Here is an 18,937-nt window from a genome sequence, read left to right as displayed (position 1 = left end):
GCAGTCTGATATTCATCTAAGTCACAAATGGAGATAAAAACAGTCTGAGTAAAGCAATGACACAGAGACATTTGTCTTTATTTAACATGGTGAGTAATAAATTACACTGCAAGCTTAAAACCTACTAATGTCTGGTGTTCAGATTTAAGACATGAGATTTGATGCGTGGGCTGCAGGAGGTGCCATTCCTGTAAATAAAGGCATGCAAAGTCTGCTCCTCTTAAGGAAAACCTGCTTGGCATTTAACATGCTTTGATTGCGACAGCTTTCACAAGATCTTAGAAGCATTACTGAGGTAAAAAGAAGTGGGAAAGGCTAGAAAACTACAGGGACCTGAATGTTCATCAGTCTACAATGAGCCAAATTGTTTTAGACGTACTGCAAAGATCATCCCAAGGTTTCAGTGCAAAAAGAGGTAAGCACAAGGGTAGCAGCAAAACACCTGCAGACATCTTCACACACACACACACACACACACACACACACACACACACACACACACACACACACACACACACACACACACACACACACACACACACACACACACCTTGCAACAATATAATGGATATATATCTAAATGAAATAATGAAGCTAAATTGTATGAAGTAACTTTGTCAAGGCAGCAGTCCATAACCTTGAGATTGGGAGAGGTTGGGTGTTGCAGCAGTATTGATGCAAAGCAACAAGCACACAAGTTAATTAGCACCAGAAGAGCTGGAAGACAATGAAACAAGATTCAGGTTTTGATTAGGTTTGACTCTAATCCAGCTAAGATCCTGAGGTATGACCTTTAGAGGGATTTTTTTGATCTTGACATCCCGGGAGTTTTGTATGAAGGAAGGCTCCACTGTTCCTCGTCAGCATTCTGCATGTTGCAAAAGCACTTACTGGACATACTCGATTGTTAAAGGATGTTCCACAAGTTACTGAATTCAAGAGTTAATGTTTAACTCTTTTCAGCTTCCACCATAACTACTTAATGTGTTCAATTAAGCAACGAAAAGCACAACTATTTGTGTGTTAATTAGCTTAGTCAGGTTGTATTCAAGTTGATTGAAATCATCGTAACTCCAAATGATTCACAAACTCCCTTCTTGCAGCTGTGCATAGATTTTAAAAGATCGACTTGTCCTTCTCCCCTACACAGAAGTAGGAATGTCTCTTGACTCCAATATATTGAATGCGGCTTTTGCATTGTTTGCATGTATTCTGGCCTTGGCTACATTAGGTTAGCAGGTGTGTTAAGAGCAGTGATATTTACATCATGACTAAATCTCTGCCAGACAAAGCAGATCTGTCAGAATGGTCAGCATCACACATTACTCACTTTCTCTCTCTTTGAGGATTGTTTGATCATTTAAATGCTAATTGTTCCAGCCACAAAGCCGAAACCCAGACTAAACTATCTACACAGACAATAATGCTGTTTTTCTTTTTAACCCCAGATACGGGAATGTATTTCACACACGCACATGTACAGAAAGTGTAGACCAACTCACACACACGGAATTTCCCCAAGCAAGCCTCATCAGCAACACCTGGCTCTTTAGATGGGCCCACTTCCCAGCAGTCCTGAGTGCATGTGCATGTGCTTGTGATTTGCATGTTATTTGTGTGTGGGTCTTTCAGGGCCACTAAACTTTATTTACTTCTTATCTCTCCTTCTCTCTAGGCCTGGCCATTGCTAAGAAGATCCAGATCAGTGACTTGCCCCAGCTGGTGGCTGCTTTCCACAGTTTGGTTGGCTTGGCTGCTGTGCTCACCTGTGTGGCTGAATACATGATTGAGTACCCACACTTCGCCACAGACCCTGCAGCCAACCTCACCAAGATAGTTGCGTATCTTGGAGCCTACATCGGTGGAGTCACTTTTAGCGGCTCTTTGGTAGCATATGGCAAACTGCAAGGTGAGAGCTGCAGTTGCATATACTAAATATTGAATGGAAAAGAAACATTTACACTTGCTGATGTACAGGCACACTTTGGAATAATGCTGACATGTTATTATAAAGCATATTTATTACACTTTTGATCATCCTGGTTGCCAGAGAGGAGGCAGATACAGTCCATCATGAGATGCTACTTTTAGGTGCACGATACATATTAGGAAAACCATGGATCTGGGTCAGCTGTGATCTGTAAAGCTACAGTTAATGTTAATTTTGCAAAGCTCTTTTTAGAAAAATATTTTTTAAGCTCAGATGTGCTCTTTCTTTACTTTCTTTCCAAGAGCCAGATTAGAAGATCACTGCCAATCTCGAGTCTCTGCATTAATTCTTCAACTGGAGCTGGGAGTCATTGAGGTTTGCTTAGCATAAACACTATATAAGCAAAAGTAAACTCCTTGTTTAAGTTAATAAGAAGTCTTAATTATGGGTGGCAACCTCAATGCCTGAAAAATGAAGCTGGTATGGAAGTGCCAAAAAGTACAGTTCTCTTACTGGCCACTTGAGGCTGCTCCTAAACCACCTCAGTCTCCAGAGACTTCCATGTTAAAATGCCCAGCTTACAACAGTTTGGTCCATTATGGATAGTTTCCCGCTTCATAACAACTTTGTACTGAGTGAATCCGTTTAGATACTGTTAAGGCCAAAAGTTAGGGATGTGGTTTCTTTGGCAGATGTGCCAACACAGAGTGTAGATGCAGATAGCTTGAAGCTAGGTTTCACACCTGCTACTCAGATTTACTGAACTAGACTTCTCAGCCATGCTTTTGCTGTTTGGTAGGAACAAGTGATGTGGATTACAGTGTGGTACAGACCATCTAGGAAGTTTGTGTTTTAGCTTCAGTGAGTGAATTCTTGTATTTTGTTATTGCTGTGTTGTTTCAGATAAGCAGACATGTGTGCATTGCAACTTACTAACCATACTTGCTAGATAAGAGAACTTGGAACTGTTTTCTTCAGGTACCTTCTGACTATAAAAGTCCAAAGCGTTACTGTTGAGACCAGGTGCCATCACGGCAGCTCCATCCATCTTTAGTTTCTAGTTCCTGTCTGAATACTGCAATTCGTTTAACTCACTTCTTGTTTTTGTTATAATTGAGATGATTGAGCCACGATCGAGTTGGCAGTTCGTCTTGTAATCGGAAGGTTGCCGGTTTGAGCCCCGGCTCAGACAGTCTCGGTCGTTGTGTCCTTGGGCAAGACACTTCACCTACCTCCCTCGCTTCTGTCAGTCTGCCCCAGGGCAGCTGTGGCTACAACTGTAGCTGCCTCCACCAGTGTGTGAATGTGAGAGTGAATGAATAGTGGAATTGTAAAGCGCTTTGAGGGCCCCGAAAAGTGCTATATAAATGCAATCTATTATTATTATTATTATTATTATTATTATATTTCATATGTATGGTAAAGTTTTATTTGCGATTGTTTTTCCTAAACATGACCAGTTAACTGACCTGCAATTATTTTTTGACATTTGGAGGTGAAAAATGATCAAAGAAAAAAAATGTTATCTTTATTGATTAACAAACTTAACTCTAACCTGCATCGACTATATGCACAGACACACATATGCACACTTTGCTGCCAGCTTGATCATACTGTGTTTATCCACATAAGGAAGTCTGCTGCTTCGTGTCACCGCTGCTAGCTGTGAAGCGTTAAAAAAGAAGCCCAGTTCATCAGGTTCATGTGCTGGCTCCAGTCCTTGTAATCACACTGTAATTTCCATGTTGACTGAAAGTGTTTCATAAGGACAAATTATGCATCTACATGGCATTCAGTTAATGACAAGTCTCAAGTGGTGGTTGCGAAGGAAGAAATCTAAAATGATAAATGTCACACATACAAAAAAAAGCTACTGCTAGGAGTTTGAGTGTACACCTAACAGATTTTTTTTTTTTGTTCTCACCACTTTTCTCCACATGCAGGTATGTTGAACAGCGCTCCTCTGATGCTCCCCGGTCGTCACGCCCTGAATGCCACTCTTATGGCAGCAAGTGTCGGTGGGATGATTCCCTACATGCTGGATCCAAGTTACACCACAGGCATCACCTGTCTCGGATCAGTGTCTGCTCTCTCTGCTGTCATGGTATGCTGTGTTTATGTATGAAGTCTGTTTTTTCGCTCTTAAAAATCACAGATTGAGAAGTTATTTCATACCGACAGACTGGACATGATGGTAAAAATTTTCACGAGTGGTGAAAGGGCATAAAGAAGTCAAGAGAAATGATGCCAGAGAGGTGTAGAAAAGAGACAAAACGAAGGGATTTGCTCATAAATGTCAGGAGGCTTTTTGCACAGGAAACAGTAGCTGCCCAGAAATTCAGAATGGAGCAGAGAGTTGGCAGTGGCCAAACTGCTGGGTTAATATTCTCCACTGTCGTTAAGCTTAACGTTTGAAATTCTGTAGAAATCAGAGACAGACATCTTCAATGCAGGCATTTCTCCATAGCAGTGTCAAATGTTAAGCATGTGACAGTGAACAATAACAATAAACAACAACCCCACCTACTTTTAAATCTATTTTTTACTGACAGTCTTTAGATTTACAATTAGCAATAGTTATATTCTATGAAGTTAGACTTAGGATCTATAGAGAAGCGTTTTACAGTGTAAATAATAAAGGAAAGTGATAATTGTTCTCTTTAGAGAGTCTTTAGGCCTTCAAAGTTTCATTTACTGATGCTGAGTACTTTATACATTAAGTGAAGCCAGGCAGTACATGTTAAAAACGGAAGAAATTTTATGCACAGCCGCGTGTTGGAGTTTCAGTTTTTACACGTGCCAATCCCCCTAAAAACATTAGCATGTCCCTGGAGAAGGTTGATGGATATCATTTCACAGTCTGTTTTATATTTCTGTCCTCTAATCAGTCGTTCAAATACAGTATAATGCATCATCTACTGTACATGTGTGCGTTTCTTAACACTTCTGGATCCTGCTGAGGCTTTCGTAACTACAGTTGGCTCTTATTAAACGAAAGCTGTTCAGATGATAGCGGGAATGGAGGACAAGAAAAATTTGATTGTGAAAAATATGTCTAAAACTAGGATGATGTTTTTATCCTTTGAAAATAAAATGTTGTTTATTTAATTATTACAAAACACTAAGTGGACAGGAGTTTCATTCTAGTATATTTAAAAGTTTGTAAGGTTTTGTTTGAATGTGAGTGTCTCAACACTAGAGTGCGACTATTGCATATATTACATTACTTAACCTTAATCCTAACATTGTAACATTCAGACATTAACCTAACAAATTATTAGTTGTATTTTGACAGTCGGATTTTATGGATTAGCACCTACCAAGGGAAGTAAAAGAAAGAAACATTAGTCTTGCTCTGTGTGCACACTGCTGAGGAAGGACAGAGATGTTTTCATTGTGTACCAATCTCTGTATAAACTGTAAAAGTCACACTGGATCCTGCTCTGCTCTGTTTCAATAAAGCACCAAGTTCATGTGCAGTATCACGGAGCAGGAATGTGCAGGGCTCGGCTCTATACACTCAGAGTGAGGACTAAGTGTAGAGTTGACACGACAGAGCCCAAGTTTTGGCACTCACACACGCTACAGGATTGTTTGGTCTGTTGTTCGGTGGCGGCTTATGATGTCATAATATGTCATGCATAATGAAAGTTTTGTGGTTAGAAATTAGATATCATTGCCCTGGAATTAAAATGACACAATGCTTTTTTTCAAGGTGTTACAGGTGTATACACACCACAAATGGGTCATTGTAGCCTGTTGGTATGTGGTTGCTGAGCAACGCATTAAAGCTACTTTCAGCTGCTACTTTGTCACCTCGGTGGGTGGGTCCATATCTGTTCTGGGTTTTTTTTGGTTTTTTATACCAGATGCTCTTCTTAATGCAGTCCCAAAGGGATTTGTGTCTCCTCCCAGAGTCAAACCCGAGATGTTTTGTTTGTTAGGTAAATGTGTAAACCACTACATTATGGAGCTGCTGCACTGGCTTCATAATATCTGATATAGACAAGAAACGTCAGGGGCCTTTGTGCCAGTTTTAGCTACTCAACTCCTGATTGTGTTGGAGGAATTTGCAGTGATGATTTAAGAACTCCGCTGCTGCGCTGCTGTATGTTCGCAGCACAAAGTTCTAATATTGGCACATACTGGACAACATATATGCAAAAATCGCGGCCAATATCATTCGACAACGTCAGCAAACGTGTCTGTCAGTTGAGCTCATAGCTGCTCTCAATTTTGCTGCTCTAACGAATACTTAAGATGATCACAGGAGTGGGTTTAACCACACATTTCCTACTCCTTTCTTCCAGGGTGTAACACTGACAGCAGCTATTGGAGGTGCTGACATGCCGGTGGTAATCACCGTACTCAACAGTTACTCAGGCTGGGCCCTGTGTGCCGAGGGCTTCCTTCTCAACAACAACCTGCTGACCATCGTCGGAGCTCTCATCGGGTCATCTGGAGCCATTTTGTCATATATTATGTGTGTGGTGAGTGGAGCACAGACTCAGCATCTCATGTAGCAGATAGTTTAATGTGGTTTTTCCTTATCTGTCCACCAGGAGGGACTCTTAACTTTTCCATTATAGCAAGACTGTGGAGTGGCTTTTCTAAATATTCCGGTCACAAATGTGTGAAATTCATTGCCATGTTTTGTTTTAGACAACAGCGTTTAGTGTAAAGTAAATATGAAAGAAAGTATCTTAATTTCCCCCCCTCCTCTAGGCCATGAATCGCTCACTGGCTAATGTGATCTTGGGAGGCTACGGCACATCTTCCACCGGCACAGGAAAGCCCATGGAGATCACAGGGACACACACAGAAGTCAATGTGGATCAGACTGTCGAGATGATTAAAGAGGCCCAAAACATAATCATCACTCCAGGTAAGACATACACACACAACCCTATACTCACACTGAGGATTTTATGTGAGTGGAAAAATACAGTACTTTGACTTTGCCAGTCTCTTTTTTGCCATCATTAGCACAGTGTGTTCTGTTTATTTAACCTTTTGTTAACCCGTGTTACATCATTTTGCTGGGTTAATTGACAAGTGCTGGTGGAGCGCACGTGCACGAACACACACAAAAGCACATGCACACACACGTAAACCCGCTGTTAGGTTTCTGTGTGGTCGTCAGTGCTCGTAAATAGACATTCTGCAGTGCAGCTTATGTATGCAAGGTCAAAGGGGGAAATTAGATGGAATGAGGCTATGTTGGTTTTTTTGTTGACAATTCAAATACCACACTCCAAATTGGCTTCTAGTTCCTTTTTCAGGGTTAAAGAGTGGGTTCCAGTCTTTGTTCCAGCTATATGATTTTCTTTGTTTCACGTGTTTTCAATATTTGTCTAGATATGTGCCTGAACCTCCCACCTGGACTATAACGATTGTCCTTGGAGCTGCTGCTCTAAACTCATTATTGTGTGGCCCACTGACATTTCGGTCCCCTCGTCTAGACTGTTGTTAACCATTCGCAGTTCCAAAGGGTTGTTTCGCTCACGTGGGTACATGTAAACACAGACCAAAGGCATCTAATCTGCAAACTGGTGATTCCAGTCACAGCGCTGAGTGCCTGTATACAAAAATGAAGTCTTCAGAGGAAACCGCTGCAATTTACAAGAATTGCAAATTAAAGTGGTCACGTGGTCAAGTGAAAAAGAGGTGATCCATGGAGAGAGTGGCATCCAATTTAGGTTAAACCATCCCACCCCCGCTTCTTTTCTGGGAATAATGGCAGATGAACAGGAACACGCCTGACAGCTAAAACCAAAACCAGCCCCCCAAAAACAGATATATTTTCTTAGCCTTTTCTCAAAAATGTTTCACAAACAAATCAACACCAAGACAGGATGAATAATAAAATACCAGACATGTCTTCAGTTGGTCTGTTATTACTTATTTCCTGCTCCATATTTTGAAAGGTTTTGAATGATTTACATTTCAGAGTAATAATCATTTATCTTGTACTTGGACCAGCTTCTCGGGTCATTCATTGCTGTCTTGTTTAAACCAGCTTTCTTCTGATTGGCTTCCCCTCAGAAACAGAAGGTTTGAACAACAGGTGGGTGGGGCTTCTGTGTTAATGGCCAGAGATGTGTGCTTGAAATTATCATATGGAGGATATCTCCTCTCTTTGACATCATACAGACTCAAGAGTAGAAAAAACTGGCTGAAACCAGGCATTTTGGGCAGCTTCCAGCTAGTAGAGACACATGCTGGACAATATGAGCTTTTAATAAGTAGCAATCAGGAATAATTAGGAATCAGTCTACTTGAAAAGATTCCAGCGCAAATACGATGATTAAAATCATTATCGTTCGCTTATCTGAAGTTGACTCACCTTGAAAGCAGGCGAGGTGAGTCAAGGGTATTCCAGATGTTCTTCTCCCTCTCACAGTTCTCCATCTCAAACTCTACTCAGGCCATATGATAATATAATCTCACCAGTGAATTCTGGTACTACTTTGGGATCTTCTTCAAGTTTGTCATGCCCAGAAAATCTCCAATTGGAGGCACTGTGACATCCAGATGTCTTGGCTCCTTACTCTCTCTTTAAGGCTGATTCTAACCACCCAGTGGGGGAAATGCATTTCGGCTGCTTGTGTTCTGGTCATTACAAAGATCTCATGATCATGGGTGAGGGTTGGGACGTAGATCGATTGTTAAATGAAAGCTTTGCCTTTTGGCTTGACTCTCTCTTCACTGTGACACTCTGTTACATCTCCGAAATTACTGCTAAAACTGTCGCCGATCTGCCGGTCCAACTCCATGTGCTCCATGTTCCTATCACTTGTGAATAAGATCCCAGTCCTGGGAACTGAAATCCATTAAAACAAATTATAAAACAATCTGTTGAATAATTGGCCGTTTTAAACAACATCAATCAGCTATCCAGACTTTGTTGCAAAGTCTGGATGTCAGCAAGCTTCTAAAATTCCACTTAGTGTTAAACATTCAAACATTCTTAATCTTAGATTTGTTTTCAACTCTGTAGTTTTACAGTTTTAAGGCCTTTTCACTGCACATGTGCCATTTGTCACCTGTGATGACAGGTAAATGTAAAACTTATACAGCCAGACTGTTTCCACTGGAGACAACGCTTCATATGTCGCTGTACAGAACCCAGTACATTAAAATGTGCAGAACAATCGGAAATTTAATTGCTAAAACATGACAATAGCCAGAGTATAGAAGTAATATTTTTTATGGCTATGCCTGCATAACTCACATCAGCCAAATGCATGGTTTGTTGAGCTGTGTGAGGCAGCAGTAGTTTGGTGTTGTTTCTCTTTCAGTCAGTGCCCTTGTTTTCATTTCACCAATTCCCTCTAAATTGAAGCTGTCACAGTCAGTTTGCCTGACATCTGTGGAAATGATTAAGACACTGCCCCGATAAACACGGTGCATTCTTGGCATTCATCCGGCTCGTGTCTTCATGGCCTGGGTCCACTTGTTGTTCTTATACGAGAAGCTCCACTGAGAATTTTGGAAGCGCAGAGGGATACAGTAATTTTGACAGAGGGAGGCAGAGAAGTGAAAAGCGCTACATTTTTCATTTTTGAGCTGGGTGGCAGTGGGTCAACCAATTTTCTGGAGATTTTTTGGGGGGTGGGGTCTCTGTTTGTCTTCAGTAGAACTGTCATTTTGATTGGTGTGCTGTAACATGAAAGTTTTTGACTGGTTGTTGTGACAAGGTTAGTAAACATCACCGGACCGTTTGACATGTGTTTGTGTGTGTGAGCAACAGCGTGAGTTTAAAAAAAGAAAAAGAAAAGAAAAAATCAAGTAGCATACTCCAGAATTATTATCAAACATGAGATAAATCCAAGGCTGGGAGGCAGAAGTACTCTGTGTATTGAGTTTTATGCTACATTGACATTAAATGTCAACATGAATTTATGTAAGAAATCTTAAAATGACAAAAGCAGGATATTACAAGGAAATAAAGTGGGTTAAAAAATACTCTGTTTTTACTCTTTGGTCATTCAGTTCATTTTCAAAATATTTATATTATTGGTGAGTCATTAAAGCAGCGTAATTAGACTGCAGAAATTAGATTTGAAGATTAGAAGATTGTTTCAGTCACAGAGACTGAGTGAGATGAAAGGGATTTTACAAATAAACATTCAGGCGCTGTGTTGGCTGCCTCACTCTAGCTACGCTCCTTTCCTGCATGTGCTTTCTGTAAGCTATATAGCTGTAACCACAAATATGTTTTGGCTAAATGTAAAGGGTTTGTTTGTGCTGGGTATATATAATCATCTAATTTTTGTTGTCTGTTACTGCTTTGAAATCTATTTCAGGTTACGGTCTCTGTGCTGCAAAGGCCCAGTACCCCATTGCGGACTTGGTGAAGATGCTCAAAGAGGCGGGCAAGAGTGTCAGGTAAAGGAATGATAAAGTTGACTTTTTTAAAAGTAGATTTAATTTGTCAAAATAAACTGCTGCCAAACGACAACAAAATATACCATCAATTTTGTTTATGAACAGGATTTTTATGGGTTGTAAATCTTGAGCATCTCTAGGTCATTTTCAACATGGCTGCTACTTTTAGATCTACTTTTCACTTGTGCCTCAGTGAGAGGCACCGAACCTCCTTTAGTGCATCAAAATCAAAATGTCCCATCCTTCTAAGTGATTTCCATTTTTGGAAGTTCCATTGAGGCAAATCAAATGAGCGAAAATTATATTTGTAGCAAAACCCTCCTTTGTTTTGAGTGCACTCTGTGCCACCACATGATGACACACACCACAGTCCAGTTTCTTCAGACACCACCTGGTCTAACTCCTCACCTGATGTGCTGCCTTTGGCATTGGAAACGAAGAACTTTTTAACCGAAAGCTGCTGGAGGCTCAGTCCCAGTGATGATCCTCTACGGGAAATTTGGGTCCGTTTCGAGCTAAAGCCGATGTTCGCTGTGCACAAGTTTAAGGTCTGTGGTGATATCACATAACGGGCAGTGCGTGCGTGTGTGGTGGTGAGTGTAAGTGGTCAGATTTGGACTTCAAATGAGCCATCTAAAAATGGTAGCTGCACTGGAAGCTGTTTGGGTATATCGATACATAATGTAAAAGTTATACTACGAAGGACATGACCAACAAGCGGAGACTGACAAGGGCAACAAGACGTAGTGGGCATGTGTGTGTGGTAAAAAAGGAAATGCGAAAGAGAGGATGCGAAGGACAAGGTACAGTGGAAGCATGTGTAATTGTCCTGCCTCTGTCGTTTGATCGTGGCTCTTGCAGCTGCTATTGCTTAGAGCATTTGTACTTGATTAGAGGAAAGTGGGTGGTCAGAGAAAAACAGAAAAAACCTCCTTCACTCTGATCTCTTTCTTTCATTTTTTTAAACTTTGTTCTGTATTATTAAAACTCTTTTTTTGTCACTTATTTTCTTACTCTTTGTACCTGCTTTTGTCACCTCTTCCGCTTGTCTTTTTCATCCAGCCTCCTCCTTTTTACAGGGTACTAGCAATATAACACTTGGCCACAACTTCTGCTCATCCAGACCAAAACTACTGTGTTCCCCACTGTCGTCCTGTGCATGCAGACCGTATCGAAATACACAAAAGGCATAAACTGACTTGCTAATTCACCCCAGAATCAGCGGGCCATCTGCTGTCTGTATCCGCCGAAGCTCATCAAACAAAAATAAAAGATCAAACCTCCAAATAGTGGCCAAAGTGATTGGAAGGTTTCAGAAAAGGAGAACCAGCCACCAGTATTCAGTGGCTGGTGCTAATTTCCTACCATGATTACATTACATGGCTAATTGAGTTTGAGAGCTGTGTATGCCCAGAAACACACTCAACAAATAACACTGGTGGGGGAGTGCAGTAGGTGTGTTTGTGTGGAACCAGACTGTAATCACACTCATCAACTCCATTTGTCCAATTCTCTTTGATTTAAGGAAGTTGATGGCAGTCAAGAAGAACTACGAACTAAGTTTGTAGTAGGTGGGACTGATTTGAAGTATTCATTTTAATGCATTTTTTTTCACCCTCAGGTTTGGTATTCACCCGGTTGCTGGCCGCATGCCTGGTCAGCTAAATGTGCTGTTGGCTGAAGCTGGTGTCCCGTATGACATTGTCCTGGAAATGGAGGAGATCAATGAGGATTTCCCTGGTGAGAACTAGTTATTTCTGTCATTTAAAATCTGTACATTGTCATTAATTCATCCATAAATGCTGCTGCCTTTTTACAGAGTTTACAATCAGACCCATTTATATTTACGAATGTAGGGTTAAAAGGATAGTTTGACTTCTATTGGAAAACCTTCAAAGGCCTTACATAGGTGAGAACAGAATTATTGGCCCTCTCATGAAAACCAAAAGTATTGCCCACGTGCTGTTACAACAGAGCAAGGAATTTTTAACACAGCTTTCTAAGCATCCCAGTTTTATTTTGGATGCTTACATTAGTTTTAGTTTGAACACAGAAACAAAGTTATTTCATAAAAACTACCAGGGCTAAAAGTATTATTAGCTGTTGGTCAGCTGTGTGTCCTTTTTGGCTGGTAACAGCCTGCAATCGCTTGTTTTCATTTTTAACAAGTCTCACAAATGTCTTCTGAGCAATTCCAGCCCATTTTTATTTAGTGACTCTCTCAAACGCCTTTAAACGTGATGATCTTCAGGAATGGGTCTTGACCTCCAGTTTATCCCACAGATTCCTTCCACACTGATGAGATTCACAGTTCCAGGCACATTAAAGCATCCCCAGAGCATAATAGTCCCATGTTTCAGTATTAAATGAACAAACAAAAATGAGTGGGTAAAGTGTTTGGTATTTTACCTAAAAATAAATAAATTGATGTGAAATAATGGAGATGTGTTCGTACATCCTATCAGAAACTGACCTGGTCCTGGTGATTGGCGCCAATGACACAGTTAACTCAGCGGCCCAAGAAGACCCCAACTCCATCATCGCTGGTATGCCCGTGCTGGAAGTCTGGAAGGCGAAGCAGGTGAGAAATCTGGCGCATGCATGAGTGATAATAAGATTTATCCTGAAGCACAAAAACACGAAGAGGAACAAATGGAAGTGTTTACAACAGTTCGACTGTCTGCACCTGCAGACCTGCTTCATTTAAAGACGCACACAAACCTAAAGAAGACAAAAACACACATGTATAGACATATAAACCCAGGCTCTTACAGACTGTTGCAGTTCCAGGTGCAGTCCCATCCTGATCTCATTACTGAGACTGTGTCCGTGTGGAATATCAACATTTGGAGCATCCCACTGGCACTGATCAGAGATCTGTGATTTATACAGTGCTCCCACTAGTTTCCACACAGGAAATAAAACAGGACATTCTACCTAACCGCACATGCAGCGACACACATACAGATTTTAAATCACTATTTTTTAAGTGCTCAATTACACTTTCATCACACACCACTTTTATAATTTAAATAATCTTTGGCTTTGACTCAGAGACTCATTCTTACTAGGAATTGCCTACTAAGAAACTAAGGGTAAAAGTTGGAGTGTTTTTAGCGTTTTTCAACGAACATTTCGTTTAATGGACCATTTTGAAATTTCATTGTCTAGACAACTACTTCAGCTTAGTCCTCCAATTTTTTTCTTTGTCATAAAATCCATAGTGGTCGGAAAATACGAGAGAACACCATCACCACTTTTAAATATCAGTATCAACAGAAATTTCAGTTTCCTTAGATTATTTTGGATTTGACACCTGAGAAATATGAGAGTGAAGTTGAATGAAAATGTGTTTTGTTTGTTGTTTTGTTTCCATAAGCTTGAATATCTGTCAAACCATTCTCCTAATTTGGACTGTTTTAAACGATATTATGTTCCTTGTATATGAGAGGCTGTAAATAAAATATCATCCCCCTGCCTGCAAAAGTTTGCTTTCTGCAGACGTCCAAATCTGCTGTCAGAGATTGGGGATTCAAATATTTCAGAGATTCAAGCATCCATAATTCTGTGTTAATTGGAGCTACAATCCTTTGAGTCCAGAGCCATAGTGCCGTAGATTTACCCTGAAAAAGATTGCATCACACAGAAAGCAACTTTAATCTCTAATGGTTAGATGAGAAGTTTTTTGATCCTCCTTCCCTAGTTGCCAGATTTGATTCACTGTGACGTTCCAAGAAATTCAAGTTGAACCTTTACCATTTTGATCCATGCACGTGGCATGGTGCAGATTTATGCGCTATAAGTCGTGCGGCAGTGCCTCAACCATTGTTAATGGAGGGATTGAATGGAGAAGATGAGGAAAACACTTTTTGCAGATGGTCCTTATAAACTTTTTCTTCTGTTTTGTCATCTGTTTGTTGTCCAATCAGAAGCTTACCAGCCTGTGTGAATTTGTCTCCTTCCATAGGTGATTGTGATGAAACGCTCCCTGGGTGTGGGTTACGCAGCTGTTGACAACCCCATCTTCTACAAACCCAACACTGCAATGTTGTTAGGCGATGCTAAGAAGACTTGCGATGCCCTACAAGCCAAGGTCCGCGAGTCCCAGTAATGTGCCCCCTGCCTCAACCAGGCACCTCCGCTGAGAGCACACACATGGAGAGAGAAAGGACGACAACAATAAGGCTTAGTTTTTCCAAAAGTATTCCAGCATTCAGTTCATCTTTGTCCAATTTGTAACGCAGCCAAGTGAACAAAGATGATTAATAGGGTAAAAGCTTTTCTGCAAACCCTTTCTGTGATCTATAAATAAAAGCAAATTTGCTTTTGCAATCAGAGCTGAATAATGCAGATGATGTAGATTTATCATTTCCTAATGAGGTAATGCACAACTCTTTTATTTCTAGATCTTGAAGAAAGGGTTTGTCAACTTTCTGCATGTCTTCTGTTTAATAAGGGGAGCAGCTGACAGCGAGTCATCTTCATTACAGAGACGTATATTAATGTAAAACAGCCACAAATGTAGATAAGATGTTAGAGATGATGCATTTCACTGTTAAGGTGTTTTAGAAAATAGCCAATAGCTAAAAGAAATATTAGACTTTGATTGGAATTTAAAAAATATGATGGTGAATCACAAGAGGAGGTATGACAGACTTAAGCGCTAACATTTTACCACCCTGTAAAGATTCCTCGCCCCTTTTTCCCCCCAATTTGGTTTTGTTTTAGTCATGTGTTCCCTTTGATAGATCTGCTCTTTTTCTCCCCTGTACAAGTAAAAGGGAAAAAGGCAGAATAGTGCAACATTTCAGTTCCAGTTTTATACTGTATTGGGAGATTTTTTTTGTATTTGGTCTAATAATTATTTTAGAAAATGTCTGTATTTAGTGCTGTTTTGCTTTTTCTCTTTTCACTTGAGTGTATCTCGTGACCTTCCATCAAGAAAACAGCTGAGAAAAAATCCATTCAGACTTCTTCCGTCAGATGAGCAATGCAATAAACCAAAAGGATCTGAACGTTATGTGTGCCACCACAGCTGTGCAGAACGCTAGTGAAGCCCGTCTCACTCTTACAAACACTCTGATAGCCGACTGGATTTTTATGATGTGTTTGAGCCAGATGTGTTTCTTCTTTCTGTGTGGTTCAGATATTACAGTACACTAAATGCTATCCTGCTGGCCTTAATGGTAAAGAAGGTTTAGTTTTTCTCCTTTTAAGTGAATGTGGCTCATCCACTCCAATGCGTGCCCTCATTATTGCTCTGCGGTGAAATGAAGGTTTGTAAAGTAGGGCCATATGTCAGTCGGCCTTGTTGCGTCGAGCCTAAGCAACTAAGCAGTTATTTAATTAAAATTGTTGCCACGATCCAGCAGATATGAGGTGTCCGTTATCATGAAGTACTTCTAAAATCTTTATTTCTTCCTTTCTTTTATTAAAGTCCAAAACACAAAAAAAGTGCCAAATGGCCCCTCGAATTCGGAAAGATTTGCGTTATGAAAAAACACTTGAGTAGATCACAGACCGAAAAAAGATGGCAGCTTCCACTTTCTACCTATTGTGTCACAACTGAGTCACGTTTGAATGTGCTCCATTTATTTTCTGCTGCGGTTGCACTGCTGCAGCAGATCAATTGGCAAGAATGTATATTGTGGCGTAATTTGAACTAATATGTGAGCAGTCTTCATCACTTTGTAATCTACAAGTACTGTATGCATTAGTTGTTATAGTATCATCCTGGGACCTGATATGTTGACAACTGTCCTACCTCTCCATGAAATGGCCAATACCTTTCCACGGGACCTTCACCTGACCAGTCACCTATTACATAATCAAGCACAGGATCAGGACAGACAAATTCCAACCAAACACAGGACCAATAGCCTTCTGTTTTGTGTTTATGTTGCATTTTTTTTAACCACCTGACCTCAGTTTGCTGCCAGCATGTTTGCTTCATTGTGCAAGTGTAGAGCTGCACATGTCACTAGTGCTCATGAGGGCCTATCATTCTCACGTCTTAGCTTCCACAAGGAAATGCATTCTTTGTCTGATATCGAGCAAATTAAAAGTGATGGAAAATCTTGATAATTCTGCTAGTATCCCTCCCCCCTTATGCCTGTTGTGTTTCTTCTTCTTTTTAAGGAAAGTATTTTTGTAAAGAGGCAGGGCAACAATGAGCTTTTAAAGTTGTACAACGTTTCAGTGCACCATGTTATGGAGACGAACTGATGAAATGTACTGTGAACTTGTTTTTTCCCCTCTTTTGTTTGTCATGGAACATTTTCATCCCTAATAAATCTGTATTTACACAAGTTTCCTGAAAGCGTAATTTCTTCCCTGACGTACACTTAAAGGTGAAAGGTGCAGTTGAATTCCCTTAAAGTAAACATGCTGATCTGCAAGGATTTCCCTGAGGTCCGCCACAGCTGTGAGGCTAATGGTACCAGCCCAATCTTCTATGGCAGAGTTGAAAACTAAAATACTTGCAGCAATTAACTAAATGAAGGATCACAAGCTGGAGGAAGGAGTTTTATCCACACACAGCCATTGTTTTAGATTTAGTTTTAGATTCTGTTACTCCAGCTCACCATGCTGTTATCACTTTTACACTTACAGCACATGTTCATGAGATTACATCGCCTTTGATATTCCATTTGTGAACAAAACAAGGAAACGCTGCATTTTGAAGCTCAGAGTGTAATTAGAGTAAACAAATATGTCATCTTGGAAAAGTTCAAACTTCTGTTGGGTGACATATTATTCAATGCATGCTCTTGTTTTTTGTTTTTTAATCTGTTTTCTCTTGACTAGATAAAAGTCCTGTGCAGAACTAAGTACATGTGATGATTCGGTAGCTGTTAGAACCACCTTTAGAATAAAAATTGAAGTAATCAACAATGTGAGAGATTTTTATCACTCTTGCATTAACATTAAATAATGTGCAACTCTCTTAAGGCCCCATCAGAGCATTTCAACCTTCACTGGGTTTTTGTAACACCTTGTTTTTTTGTTTTTCAGCCTTTCTGTTGTAGATTTGCTGCTGTGCTTGGAATCTGTAGTGTGACCCTGTGTGACCAAGATTTGGTTGTTGGACAGATGGCCTCACATCTGACTCTAGAATCCTGTGGCAGGACTGCGTGAACAAATTGCAAATTGCCCAATTGATAGCAAAGTGTCAGGGTCCCCAAATCGTCACCCCTGTGCTTCACAGATTGTATGAGATGTTTGTGCTGATATGCTTCGTTTTTCACCAAATGTATTCAGTTCGGTCTCATCCGTCCAAATTTGTTTGGACATTTACTTAGAAGTCTTATCCTGTTCGGATGTCTTCTGGGAAGATCAGCAGCTGTCTTGAATGTTTGTGGATAATATTTCTCATCGTAGACTGATGGCTGTCAAATTGTTTGGGATTGGCCTTATAAACCTTCCCAGATTGATGGGCAGCAGCATTTTCTTCTCTAAGATCACTGAAGATATCTTTCCAACTTAGCATTGTGTTAACACACATCTGAATGCTGCACATTAGCAAACAGCTCAAAGCAGTGAAAGGGTTTCCTTTGTATTTATTCATTTATTTATAAAGTATTGCTGAAAAACATGACTAACATTTTTGTGTTATAGATAATAAAAACAGCATGAAAAATTTAGCAGCATTTTTGCTTTGATTTTTAAAGCATGAAAGGAAACTATAAAGACAAATACATGCTTAAGGCAGCGCACTGATCGCTTCAGATGATAAGATGGTAGAGTTCACGATAAGATATGATACATTTCGTGATGATACTAAAAGGAAGACAGCCATAAAAATAAGACACTGAAATACAGCTGGGAAGTGACGTAACTCCGGCCACAAACATGATTCAAATTGTTGTTTTCCTTTAAAAATTAAGGTATAAACAAAGAACAGTCCTGGTTCTCTGAATGGCAGCGGGTAGAAGATGAGCACAATGGGTAGGAAAGCCACTTTAACTCTAACTTCAAGGTGTCCCTCTTTTGCAGAATGGGATTGCATGAGTCTGTGATGAGGGTTTTTACAATGACTGAAATGTAAATATCAGGCTGTGTGATATTTTCACCTACAAGCGGCACTTGATTGCTATTCATCAGCAAAGAGTAAACTAGAGGCACTTAGAAGGGGAGTGGTACCCACATAGATTGAGTTGATTAAACTGTAGATAGATGGACATGGGGATTGCATGTGTGCATGATGAGGGTGGTTTCATCCTGTAACAAGTGCCACTCAGACAGGCTGTTATCTGGTTGCATGCTTGAGGAGATCTAAGGAGAGCTGTCACTCCCAGAGCACAGGCTAACTGCTGTGATAATTATAAAAGAACAGGTTTGGAAATCACTGTCAGGGAATTCCTGCATGTTTATGTTTGTTTGTTTGTTTTCTTCTTGAATGCAAATAGAAAGTATTTTTCATATGTCTGCAACACGCATCAGAAGGACTTCAGGTCATTGTAAAGGTGTGCGTGTGTGAGAGTGTGTGAGAGAGGGAAGATCACTGCAGAGGTGACAGTCTCATCAGCTGAAGTAGGGACACGCTGCCAGTATTTACTCAGAGCGCAGCATGTTCCAGACACAATAAACCTCCATCCTTCCTCCCAGCAGGGATAG

The 18,937-nt window shown here is 40.3% G+C and overlaps 1 protein-coding gene across 1 annotated transcript in view; it reads left to right on the top strand.

Moving 5' to 3' along the window:
- nnt (nicotinamide nucleotide transhydrogenase) overlaps positions 1-16,629 on the top strand; it is a 36,541-nt gene extending 19,912 nt beyond the window's left edge. Inside the window, exons 15-22 of the mRNA XM_026174011.2 lie at positions 1,676-1,909; positions 3,874-4,034; positions 6,241-6,420; positions 6,656-6,815; positions 10,240-10,321; positions 11,943-12,061; positions 12,787-12,902; positions 14,289-16,629. Coding sequence (XP_026029796.2) covers positions 1,676-1,909; positions 3,874-4,034; positions 6,241-6,420; positions 6,656-6,815; positions 10,240-10,321; positions 11,943-12,061; positions 12,787-12,902; positions 14,289-14,432 — 1,196 coding nt within the window. The 3' untranslated portion in view covers positions 14,433-16,629. The remainder of the gene's footprint in view (positions 1-1,675; positions 1,910-3,873; positions 4,035-6,240; positions 6,421-6,655; positions 6,816-10,239; positions 10,322-11,942; positions 12,062-12,786; positions 12,903-14,288) is intronic.
- Positions 16,630-18,937: the final 2,308 nt, after the last annotated feature.

This window comes from Astatotilapia calliptera, chromosome 7 (assembly GCF_964374335.1).
Source record: "Astatotilapia calliptera chromosome 7, fAstCal68.1, whole genome shotgun sequence".
NCBI lineage: Eukaryota > Metazoa > Chordata > Actinopteri > Cichliformes > Cichlidae > Astatotilapia > Astatotilapia calliptera.
Note: the sequence above shows the minus strand (reverse complement) of the source record. Positions and strands in the feature narration are given on the sequence as shown.